This window comes from Oncorhynchus tshawytscha, linkage group LG08 (assembly GCF_018296145.1).
Source record: "Oncorhynchus tshawytscha isolate Ot180627B linkage group LG08, Otsh_v2.0, whole genome shotgun sequence".
Lineage (NCBI taxonomy): Eukaryota > Metazoa > Chordata > Actinopteri > Salmoniformes > Salmonidae > Oncorhynchus > Oncorhynchus tshawytscha.
The window spans coordinates 4,036,875-4,050,046 of record NC_056436.1 but is presented as its reverse complement, the minus strand read 5'-3'; the positions used below and the strand labels follow the sequence as shown (position 1 = coordinate 4,050,046).

General features: G+C 42.6%; 1 protein-coding gene across 1 annotated transcript; it reads left to right on the top strand.

Annotated features, from left to right (window-relative positions):
- The first annotated feature begins 3,966 nt into the window (after positions 1-3,966).
- On the top strand, positions 3,967-11,901 carry LOC112256969 (enhancer of rudimentary homolog). Its single transcript, XM_024430570.2, has 4 exons — positions 3,967-4,105; positions 10,561-10,648; positions 10,822-10,942; positions 11,367-11,901. The coding sequence occupies exons 1-4, from the start codon at positions 4,103-4,105 to the stop codon at positions 11,467-11,469; spliced, it is 315 nt and encodes a 104-aa protein (XP_024286338.1). The 5' UTR covers positions 3,967-4,102; the 3' UTR covers positions 11,470-11,901.
- Positions 11,902-13,172: the final 1,271 nt, after the last annotated feature.

The following is a 13,172-nucleotide window of genomic DNA, read 5'->3' as shown; positions in this document are numbered from 1 at the left end:
GTTTTTACCAAAAAGTTATATTTTGGTTTCATCTGAACATATGACATTCTCCCAATCTTCTTCTGGTTCAAACAGGTGCCATTAATACAGGTAACGAGTGGAGGACAGAGGGGCCTCTTAAAGAAGAAGTTACAGATTTGTGAGAGCCAGAAATCTTGCTTGTTTGGAGGTGACCAAATACTTATTTTTAACCATAATTTGCAAATAAATTCATTAAAAATCCTACAATGTGATTTTCTGGATTTTTTCTCCTCATTTTGTCTGTCATAGTTGAAGTGTACCTATGATGAAAATTACAGGCCTCTCTCATCTTTTTAAGGGGGAGAACTTGCACAATTGGTGACTGACTAAATACTTTTTTGCCCCACTGTATTTCATATACAGTGTATTCCCTTACGAAAAAATATTGCAGTCAGAGTGCAGTATAACTGCAGTTCAACTGAGTTTCCTGTCCTGCTAAGCATTGCAAATGTAACTAGTACTTTTGGGTGTCAGGAAAAATATATGGAGTAAAAAGTACATAATTTTTTTAGGAATGTAGTGGAGTAAAAGTAAAGGTTGTCAAAAATTATAAATAGTAAAGTACAGATACCCCCAAAAAACAAGTAGTACTAGTAGTGTTTTTACGTAAGTACTTTACACTTGACTTTTTCACTGCTTTTAGTTTGAAAACTGCAATCTTTTTTTTTTGTAAGGGTTGCATTGGGAGCATTGATTTGCCCTTGGAACATGTTTTAAAAGCCTAATTTTATTTTTTATTTTTTATTTCACCTTTATTTAACCAGGTAGGCTAGTTGAGAACAAGTTCTCATTTACAACTGCGACCTGGCCAAGATAAAGCATAGCAGTGTGAACAGACAACACAGAGTTACACATGGAGTAAACAATTAACAAGTCAATAACACAGTAGAAAAAAAAGAGGGTCTATATACATTGTGTGCAAAAGGCATGAGGAGGTAGGCGAATAATTACAATTTTAGCAGATTAACACTGGAGTGATAAATGAATTTAAGGTAAATTGGGTGGGCTATTTACTGATAGACTATGTACAGCTGCAGCGATCGGTTAGCTGCTCAGATAGCAGATGTTTAAAGTTGGTGAGGGAGATAAAAGTCTCCAACTTCAACGATTTTTGCAATTCATTCCAGTCACAGGCAGCAGAGAACTGGAAGGAAAGGTGGCCAAATGAGGTGTTGGCTTTAGGGATGATCAGTGAGATACACCTGCTGGAGCGCGTGCTACGGGTGGGTGTTGCCATCGTGACCAGTGAACTGAGATAAGGCGGAGCTTTACCTAGCATGGACTTGTAGATGACCTGGAGCCAGTGGGTCTGGCGACGAATATGTAGCGAGGGCCAGCCGACTAGAGCATACAAATCAAATCAAATTTTATTTGTCACATACACATGGTTAGCAGATGTTAATGCGAGTGTAGCGAAATGCTTGTGCTTCTAGTTCCGACAATGCAGTAATAACCAACAAGTAATCTAACTAACAATTCCAAAACTACTGTCTTATACACACAAGTGTAAGGGGATAAAGAATATGTACATAAAGATATTTGAATGAGTGATGGTACAGAGCGGCATAGGCAAGATACAGTAGATGGTATCGAGTACAGTATATACATATGAGATGAGTATGTAAACAAAGTGGCATAGTTAAAGTGGCTAGTGATACATGTATTACATAAAGATGCAGTAGATGATATAGAGTACAGTATATACGTATACATATGAGATGAATAATGTAGGGTATGTAAACATTATATTAGGTAGCATTGTTTAAAGTGGCTAGTGATATATTTTACATCATTTCCCATCAATTCCCATTATTAAAGTGGCTGGAGTTGAGTCAGTGTGTTGGCAGCAGCCACTCAATGTTAGTGGTGGCTGTTTAACAGTCTGATGGCCTTGAAATAGAAGCTGTTTTTCAGTCTCTCGGTCCCAGCTTTGATGCACCTGTACTGACCTCGCCTTCTGGATGATAGCGGGGTGAACAGGCAGTGGCTCGGGTGGTTGTTGTCCTTGATGATCTTTATGGCCTTCCTGTAACATCGGGTGGTGTAGGTGTCCTGGAGGGCAGGTAGTTTGCCCCCGGTGATGCGTTGTGCAGACCTCACTACCCTCTGGAGAGCCTTACGGTTGTGGGCGGAGCAGTTGCCATACCAGGCGGTGATAGAGCCCGCCAGGATGCTCTCGATTGTGCATCTGTAGAATTTTGAGTGCTTTTGGTGACAAGCCAAATTTCTTCAGCCTCCTGAGGTTGAAGAGGCGCTGCTGCGCCTTCTTCACGATGCTGTCTGTGTGGGTGGACCAATTCAGTTTGTCTGTGATGTGTATGCCGAGGAACTTAAAACTTGCTACCCTCTCCACTACTGTTCCATCGATGTGGATAGGGGGGTGTTCCCTCTGCTGTTTCCAGAAGTCCACAATCATCTCCTTAGTTTTGTTGACGTTGAGTGTGAGGTTATTTTCCTGACACCACACTCCGAGGGCCCTCACCTCCTCCCTGTAGGCCGTCTCGTCGTTGTTGGTAATCAAGCCTACCACTGTTGTGTCGTCCGCAAACTTGATGATTGAGTTGGAGGCGTGCGTGGCCACGCAGTCGTGGGTGAACAGGGAGTACAGGAGAGGGCTCAGAACGCACCCTTGTGGGGCCCCAGTGTTGAGGATCAGCGGGTTGGAGATGTTGTTGCCTACCCTCACCACCTGGGGGCGGCCCGTCAGGAAGTCCAGTACCCAGTTGCACAGGGCGGGGTCGAGACCCAGGGTCTCGAGCTTGATGACGAGCTTGGAGGGTACTATGGTGTTAAATGCCGAGCTGTAGTCGATGAACAGCATTCTCACATAGGTATTCCTCTTGTCCAGATGGGTTAGGGCAGTGTGCAGTGTGGTTGAGATTGCATCGTCTGTGGACCTATTTGGGCAGTAAGCAAATTGGAGTGGGTCTAGGGTGTCAGGTAGGGTGGAGGTGATATGGTCCTTGACTAGTCTCTCAAAGCACTTCATGATGACGGAAGTGAGTGCTACGGGGCGGTAGACGTTTAGCTCAGTTACCTTAGCTTTCTTGGGAACAGGAACAATGGTGGCCCTCTTGAAGCATGTGGGAACAGCAGACTGGGATAGGGATTGATTGAATATGTCTGTAAACACACCGGCCAGCTGGTCTGCGCATGCTCTGAGGGCGCGGCTGGGGATGCCGTCTGGGCCTGCAGCCTTGCGAGGGTTAACACGTTTAAATGTTTTACTCACCTCGGCTGCAGTGAAGGAGAGGCCGCATGTTTTGGTTGCAGGCCGTGTCAGTGGCACTGTATTGTCCTCAAAGCGGGCAAAAAAGTTATTTAGTCTGCCTGGGAGCAAGACAACCTGGTCCGTGACGGGGCTGGTTTTCTTTTTGTAATCCGTGATTGACTGTAGACCCTGCCACATACCTCTTGTGTCTGAGCCGTTGAATTGAGATCGCAGTGGTGGGTGGTATAAGGTGCTTTAGTAACAAAGTGGATGGCACTGTGATAAACTGCATCCAGTTTGCTGAGTAGAGTATTGGAAGCAATTTTGTAGATGACATCGCCAAAGTCGAGGATCGGTAGATTAGTCAGTTTTAATGCAAATGCAAGATAGTTTTAATTTAATGCAAATGTCACTTAATATGAACAAATATGAATTATTGTTAATGTTTAGACAATTATTTTTTTACGGAATATCATGAATAAATACAGGTTAATTACACCTTTTTTTTTACTATTACGTGGGCGAGTTTTATTTTGAAATGACCGAAATTCCGTGACCCGGAAGTACTTTTTTGGCCGATACCGTTTCCTAGATAGCACAGCCACAAAGTCAACATTTGCTTTATGTTAAAAATGTATGAAAACAAAAATAATTAGCTTTGTGGTCTTAATTTAAGGCTAGAGTTAGACATACGGTTAGCCGTGTGGTCATTAAGGTTAGGTGTTAATTACAATTTTAAAAACATACATTTTTAGAAATAGGCGGGGTTTATGACTTTGTGGGTGTGGTAACTAGTGACGAGACGCTGATATCGAGTAGAACAAGATACCTTACCTACGCCAAGACCTCGGTGAAGGAATTATCCAAAACATGGTTAGTTTTTGTTTGTTTTAAAATAGCATATCTAAATTTGTGTTTAAGTGGTTTTCCAGAGTTAAAAATTAAAAAAAGATTCGATTGCTAGCTAGCCTTTTGAAGTGTTGCGTGCATGTCAGTCAACGGATGCTAACGCTAGCTAGCTAGCGAGCGAAGTGTGTTGTTTTTAAACGTCTTGGTTATAAACCAGTCTGACATATTACATAGTGTTGTATTAATCTTCAACTAGATGTTGTAGTCTGCGTGTTCATTGACATGTCTGTGTTAAATTCCGAGTTACGCCTAGTTTCAGTACTAACGTTTTTAGTTAGCGACAACAATAATTGTATCAATGGGGGATGGTAGCGAAACAAATGCCTGGCTTTTGGTCCTGTGTTGCAGGATGCTCCAGCTCCATAACTTTAACTGAGGTCGTCTAGAAATATTAAGTTACTGAAATTAAAGCATTTTATTGATGCTCTTCAGAGGAATATACAGTTGTACTCGTTACTCATAGGTCGTGTTAGTTCAAAGGCCGGTAGATGGCGATGTTGAGTCGTGTCATTTAACCGTCCGAAGGGAATGTATGCAACCGATGTATGCAGCCAACTTGATCGGTTGAAATATGACGATACCCGCGCTCACTTCAAAAAAATGCTCCGTACCCCTCGCCCCAGGGGGCAGAGCTAAGCATGTTGCCCTGGGACACGTTTTAATATGGTGAGCCACATATCATTTTACAATGGGTCTGCCTTGGTTCTGTGTATTCAGATTATGCTAATATATTTGAGACCAGTCTATTGCAGTTAATTTCGTTTTTGACTTAAGTCAAGTATCTGTGAGTAGTAGACTTAAACAGGGGAAACAACAGAGTCCCAGACAGTTCACAATATAATAAACCAGGGGGGGGGTGTTTACTACATAAATTATTGGGATCCTTACAAAACAAGAGAGCAGTTTTGAAAGTGCAGTAACGAGTGCAGTAACTTCAGTCGACTGGTATTTTGGACACCGTAATTACAGAATAACTGCAATTATACTGCATTGTAACTGTAGCTACACTACAAAATTAATGCAGTAAAAAATGTTTTAATTTGGATGCAGTATTTGCAGTTATACTGCACTCTGACTGGAATCGTTTTCTTGTAAGGGGAACTGGTTCATCTGGAATACATTCTAAATGTCAATGGAATTAAATGGTGTATTCTTTGAAAAGATGGGTCTGGTTGAGAATAGAACATTTGGGTGGAGAATAGAACATTTGGGTGGAGAATAGAACATTTGGGTGGAGAATAGAATAGAACACGCTGGGCCAATTGTGCGTCGCCCCTATGGGACTCCCAATCACGTCCGGGTTGTGATACAGCCTGGATTTGAACCAGGCTGTGTCTTTAGTGACGCCTCTAGCACTGAGATGCAGCGCCTTAGACCGCTGTGCCACATTTCTTCTCATCTCAGGGATTTAACAATGGTGTAAAGTAGCTCAAGCCAATGCTTGGATATCCATGAGGAGAGGGATTGATATCAGGGTGCTTCGTCAACAGACGGGCTGTGTCCCAATAGGGCACCTTATTCCCTATACATAGTGCACTAATGCTGACCAAGGCCCTTAAAGGCTCTGGTCAAATGTAGTACATTATACAGGGACAGTTGTAGGGAATAGGGTGCCCTTTGGAACCCATTCTGCCTGTTGAGCCTCACCCAGCCTATAGGAAACCATTTCTCCATCCCATCCCCCCCCAGTTAAGCAAACAAAGGGTGAGAGGCTGTGACTGTTAATTATTTATTTTTTGAATAAAAAAAATAAACTGGCAATGACTATTTGATTAAGTTCCTTTTTTTTTGTAGGTTTAATAAAACCGTGAATCCGTCTTTTCATCGATGGAATATTCAACGGACGGAACATTCTTGTACCAATGTGAGGAGTGAGTTGCGTTGTGTTGTTGCTATTCAGCCTCATCTAGCTTTGACATGGAATAACGGAGTAAATACCTCTGGCCTCGGGAAATCATTTGGGGAGAAAGGGAAACACTTCCAGTTTGCTGTAATGACAGAGTTACAGACCCGTGTAAAAGCATACATTAAATTCTCTAACAATGTCTTTAATTTAAAATTGAAAGCATATTCTTCCTTCATTCACCATTTTTAATAAGGAAAGAGCAAAAGCAGTAATAACGGCCAGCAGGCTCAGACAATATCCATTAATGACTATATAGAAAGTACAAAGACTGGTCAGATGGCTTTTCATAAAGACGTCATGGTCTTCATCTTTATGTGCTTTGCTGTAATGACAGAGTTACAGACCCGTGTAAAAGCATACATTAAATTCTCTAACAATGTCTTTAATTTAAAATTGAAAGCATATTCTTCCTTCATTCACCATATTTAATAAGGAAAGAGCAAAAGCAGTAATAACGGCCAGCAGGCTCAGACAATATCCATTAATGACTATATAGAAAGTACAAAGACTGGTCAGATGGCTTTTCATAAAGACGTCATGGTCTTCATGTTTCTGGGTGTGTGGCAACTCTGTGACTTGAGGGGGAGAAAGAACCAATGGAGGCAGGTATCAGGTAGGGGGGGCAGGAATATCCAGGTGCCTGGCCAGGGTGTCCTCTGTCCCCCCTGGAAGGGGAGACAGAGAAAGACAGTGTTGCTGTGGACACTGGATAATCTGACTCACAAACACACACACATGTTTGACCTGGCTGTGATACTGTAGTACTACTTATGTAACTTTACTGAGTCGAGTCGGGTAGCATTCAACGTCCTGCGTTTTGTGTTAACCATGGCAACCAGAACTGTAAATAAAAGATCTGTCGCCTTTAAATGTATTTTTCATGTCAGCCAGGAACATCCCTTTCAAAGAAACACCATTTATTTAAATCTCTAGTTGAGGAAAAAAAGTTTGTTTTTGTTCTGATCACAAGGAAAACCTAACAAATCAGTTAACGAGGCCAGTTAGGCAGAACAATCTGAATGTTCTATCTGGGAGTGAGAACAATTAATTTCTCTGGCTGCTACTAGAAATACTATAATTAAGCAATACGTCTCGATGCGGTGTGGTATATGGCCAGTATACCACGGCTAAGGGCTGTTCTTAGTTACGGAGTGCCTGGATACAGCCCATTAGCCGTGGTATATTGGCCATGTACCACAAACCCCCGAGGTGCCTTATTGCTATTATAAACTGGTTACCGACGTAATTAGAGCAGTAAAAATAAAATGGTTTGTTATACCCGTGGTGTACCGTCTGATATACCACAGCTGTCAGCCAATCAGAATTCAGGGCTTGAACCACCCAGAGTTGAACAGTAATTAAATATACTATAAACTTGTCTCCGTATTAAATCGCATAGCCTACACAGACCCACCGCGGACCTTTTGCCAAATAACTGTGTGTGAAGAGGCGTCCCCCATGGTCTGTATTATCAACGAGCTCTGTGTTTTCCAAACACTGATAATAACTGTTCCCAATCATTTAGGTTGTAAATGAAGCACGCCTGGTATGTTCTATTGAGAACTGTCTGGCACTCCTACCCCAAAATATATTTTACTTATTAAGTCAAAGAGCAAATTTTAAATGCAATGTTTCTCAAACACTGATAATAACCAGATGTAAAATGAGAGGCGTTTCACCATATTAAAACTGCAGCATGTCTATCTCTGGCTTACGGAGCGGGTTCCTTTTGAAATAAGCGCTCGCATCGTACCAACTGATCACCGCGTCGTACCAACTGATCACCGCGTCGTGCCAACTGATCACCGCGTCGTACCAACTGATCACCGCGTCGTACCAACTGATCACCGCGTCGTATCAACGGATCACCGCGTCGTACCAACTGATCACCGCGTCGTACCAACTGATCATCGTACCAACGGATCACCGCGACAGGAAGGTAGAGACAATACATCACACAAAGCAGCCACAACTGTCAGTAAGGGTCCATGATTGAGTCTTTGAATGAAGAGATGGAGATAAAACTGTCCCGTTTGAGTGTTTGTTGCAGCTCGTTCCAGTCGCTAGCTGCAGCGAACTGAAAAAAGGAGTGACCCAGGGATGTGTGTGCTTTGGGGACCTTTAACAGAATGTGACTGGCAGAACGGGTGTTGTATGTGGAGGATGAGGGCTGTAGTATATATCTCAGATAGGGGTGGGAGTGAGGCGTAACACGGAAACCAAACCGGCTGCGCACGTGCGCCATCATACATATGTATTTTATCCCCCCACACCAAACACGATCACAACACGCAGGTTAAAATATCAAAACAAACTCTGAACCAATTATATTCATTTGGGGACAGGTCGAAAAGCATTAAACATTTTATGGCAATTTAGCTTGCTGTTTCTAGCTAATTTGTCCTATATAGATAGCTTTCTGTTGCTAGCACATTTGTTCTGGGATATAAACATGTAGTTGTTATTTTACCTGAAATGCACAAGGTTCTCTAATCCGCCCATTAATCCACACGTAAAACGGTCAACCGAATCGTTTCTAGTCATTGCTCCTCCTTCCAGGCCTTTTCTTCTCTTGACTTTATATTGCGATTGGCAACTTTCATAAATTAGGTGCATTACCGATACTGGCCTTGTTCGTCTTTGTCACCCACGTGGGTATAACCAATGAGGAGATGACACGTGGGTACCTGCTTCTATAAACCAATGAGGAGATGGGAGAGGCAGAACTTGCAGCGAGATCTGCGTCAGAAATAAGAAATAAATAATGACTATTTTAGCCCTTGGCAAGGCAGATGTTCGTTGGCGTGTTCGTTAGCAGTGTGCGTGCAATAATTGAATAATGTATATTTCTAAATGTGTTTTGCACAGCCTGATAGACATGATCGGTTGGCGGGAGGTCCTGTATAAACACAACCTCACTTCCTTGACAACAGCTCTGTGCTGCTCCGTGAAGGACCAGAAGTATGAATGGCCTGATTTCTACAGAGGCCGTATGATTGTAAATGCTCAATGGCCAATGCAGACGTCAGATTGATCATGCAGTGCCTTTTATGCCATATGTCCATCAGATGCACATGCATTTTGCCATATGTTGTTTTTGCCTGATGTCTAGCCTGCATTTTCCACACTTGATGCACATGCCCTTCGCAAGGCTGCAGAACGGTTTGTAGCATGGAGAAGATCCTGTTCGACCAAAGCTAATATACAGAATAAAAACGCAACATGTGAAGTGTTGGTCCCATGTTTCATGAGCTGAAATAAAAGATTCCAGTTCTATTTGCACAAAAAGCTTATTTCTCTCAAATTTTGTGCACAGATTTGTTTACATCCCTGTTCGTGAGCATTTCTCCTTTGCCAAGATAATCCATCCACCTGACAGGTGTGGTATATCAAGAAGCTGATTAAACAGCATGATCATTACACAGATGCACCTTGTGCGGGGGACAATAAAAGGCCACTCTAAAATGTACAGTTTTGTCACAACACAATGCCACAGCTGTCTAAAGTTTTGAGGGAGAGTGCAATTTGCATGCTCACTGCAGGAATGACAACCAGAAAATGTTATTTTCTCTACCATAAGCCGCCTCCAAATTCGTCCAACCTGCCTTACTACCGCAAACCACGTGTCTGGCGTTTTGTTGGGAGCTAGCGGTTTGCTGATGTCAACGTTATGAACAGAGTGTCCCGTGGTGGTGGCGTATGGGCAGGCCTAAGCTACGGACCACAGACACAATTGCAATTTGAATGCACAGAGATACCATGATGAGATCCTGAGGCCCATTGTCGTGCCATTAATCTGCCACCATCACCTCATGTTTCAGCATGATAATGCACAGCCCCGTGGCGCAAGGATCTGTACACAATTTCTGGAAGCTGAAAATGTCCCAGTTCTTCCATGGCCTGAATACTCACCAGACACATCACCCATTGAGCATGTTTGGGATGCTCTGGATCGACATGTACGACAGCGTGGTCCAGTTCCCACCAATTATCCAGCATCTTCTCACAGCCATTGAAGAGGAGTGGGACAAAAGTCCACAGGCCACAATCAACAGCCTGATCAACTCTATGTGAAGATGACGCTCCTACCCACCGACTCGGTACTGGCACCCCATGTATATAGCCAACTTATCATTAACTTTGTATTTGTTCCTCATTCTTTTTTCTTTTTTTTCTCTCTCTGCCTTGTTGGAAAGGGCCCGTAAAATCAGCTTTTCACTGTTAGTCTACACCTGTTTGTTTAGGACGCATTTCACTGTTAGTCTACACCTGTTTGTTTAGGACGCATTTCACTGTTAGTCTACACCTGTTTGTTTAGGACGCATTTCACTGTTAGTCTACACCTGTTTGTTTAGGACGCATTTCACTGTTAGGTGTAGACTGTTTTGTTTAGGACGCATTTCACTGTTAGTCTACACCTGTTTTGTTTAGGACGCATTTCACTGTTAGGTGTAGACTGTTTTGTTTAGGATGCATTTAACCAATAACATGAGATCATGTGTTGTTGTTGCAGTCTCACACGATCCTGTTGGTCCAGCCCACTAAGAGACCAGAGGGACGTACGTATGCTGATTATGAATCAGTCAACGAGTGCATGGAAGGTAAAATTGACAGCCAACTCAACTGACAGAGGATATAGAACCCACATCGTCTGTGAGACAGTACTGACCCGCTGAGCAAAATAAACAACAACGTGATGGAACATTTTTTTTTAAATGCTGTTAGATGGTCAACCAGTTTAAACTTATCACTAATCTATAAATCTCTTTTCCAGGTGTGTGTAAGATGTACGAGGAACACCTAAAGAGAATGAACCCAAACAGTCCATCCATCACCTATGACATCAGTCAACTGTTTGACTTCATCGACGACCTGGCTGACCTCAGCTGCTTGGTGTAAGTCTGGGGGCGTTCCAGGAGGTGTTGCAACTTGTCTGTGTAGGCAACCTGTCTCCCAGTCCTAGTTGTTGTTCTTTCGTCTGAATGAGTCTGTCTGAACGATATCAAATGCCATACATTTTTTAAAATTAATTTATTAATAACCTGGTTGTTTTAATTTGCGTTAGAGTTGTTGTAAGGGTATTATGAATGCCTATAATGTCTTATAGTTCACTATAACACCACCTTTAGATCTGTAGGTATTAAGTGAAGTGTCACCTAAGTGTGTACTTAGAAACATCCTAGGGTTGAGGATTTCTATCGCCTCATAAGGCTCAATGTTGATGGGGACACTCCGTCTCTCTTTCTCCACTAGGTACCGTGCGGACACACAGGCGTACCAGCCCATGTTTTAATATATCGTTCTGTCGGTCTCCTCTAGGTACCGTGCCGACACACAGACGTACCAGCCGTACAACAAGGACTGGATCAAGGAGAAGATTTACGTGTTGCTGCGGCGCCAGGCCCAACAGGCTGGGAAATGAGACCTACAGCCTCTAGTTCCAGGCTGACTGCACTGCAGACGCATGCCAGATAGCAACACATCTGGTTTGGTGTTTAACATGTCACCTAACCACATCCATACAATACAGCAATCTGATGACAACTGCGTAGTCAATGACATTGGTTGTTGCAGTGCGACTTTTACAATGTAGTCTGCCTGGAACGCAACCAATCTGTGACGGAAGAGGGGGGGGGTTTGATAGGAATGGAGAAGGGTTGAATTATGTTATGAGTCCTGGATATTATACTATTTTATAAGTTGTCTCGGTGAGAACTTTTCTAGTAGGATGGGGTGAAGTGTGATTTTATTTTATTTTTTTCTTTTGTTTTGTATTTAAAATTGTTTCCCCCCCTTTATGAAGATGTATTTTGTCTTTACTTAAATAAAATAAAAAACAGCAAGAAAAACTCTGGGTTTTTGTGTTTAATGTTCTGTACTCCTATGGAGAGGACTTGTCCACTGTGGCCTACTTTGATTTCCTACTAAACTCAGAAATAAAAAAAGAAATGTCCCCTTTTTCAGGACCCTGTCTTTTCAAAGATAATTTGTAAAAAAAAAAAATCCAAATAACTTCACAGATCTTCATTGTAAAGGGTTTAAAACACTTTTCCATGTTTGTTCAATGAACCATAAACATCATGAGCGGGCACCTCGGTGGAACGGTCGTTAAGACACTAACAGCTCACAGACTAAGCATTAAGGAATGAGCGTTACACTGAGGCCTGTACTCTGGAACGGGATTGAGGTGGAGGGTCCCTCATGGTCTGGAGCGGTGTGTCACAGCATCATGAGGCATTCTCATCGCTGTGCGTTACAGGGAAGACATCCTCCCTCGTGGTACCCTTCCTTCAGGCTCATCCTGACATGACCCTCCAGCATGACAATGCCACCAGCCATACTGCTCGTTCTGTGTGGGATTTCCTGCAAGACAGGAATGTCAGTGTTCTGCCATGGCCAGCGACGAGCCCGTATCTCAATCCCATTGAGCATGTCTGGGACCTGTTGGATCGGAGGGTGAGGGCTAGGGCCATTCCCCCCAGAAATGTCCAGGTACTTGCAGGTGCCTTGGTGGAAGAGTGGGGTAACATCTCACAGCAAGAACTGGCAAATCTGGTCCATGAGGAGGAGATGCACTGCAGTACTTAAAGCAGCTGGTGGCCACACCAGATACTGACTGTTACTTTTGATTTTGACCTCCCCCTTTGTTCAGGGACACATTATTCCATTTCTGTTAAGTCACATGTCTGTGGAACTTGTTCAGTTTATGTCTCAGTTAAATCTTATGTTAATACAAATAGTTATACACGTTAAGTTTTCTGAAAATAAACGCAGTTGACAGTGAGAGGACATTTCTTTTTTTGCTGAGTATATATTGTAAGGGATATTGACAGAATGGTATACTAATGGTTGTTTCTTTTTAATGAATGATTTTTCACATCAATGGCCCTGTGAGAAGTTTGATGCTCACTTTCAAATAATATTTATTAGGGGAAGTTCAATGATCTTTACTGAAATATTAATGTGCACTTATTGATGCATTATTTCAGTCATATATCGTTTGGTGTATTATGGGGGTAAGGCCTGTCAGTCAGTGGCTATTTGACGCTGTTTTAATTACGCTGCATGGGTCATTTATTTTCTCACCAGGCCATTTCTGGACATGTTATATTTGGAAATGTTTCA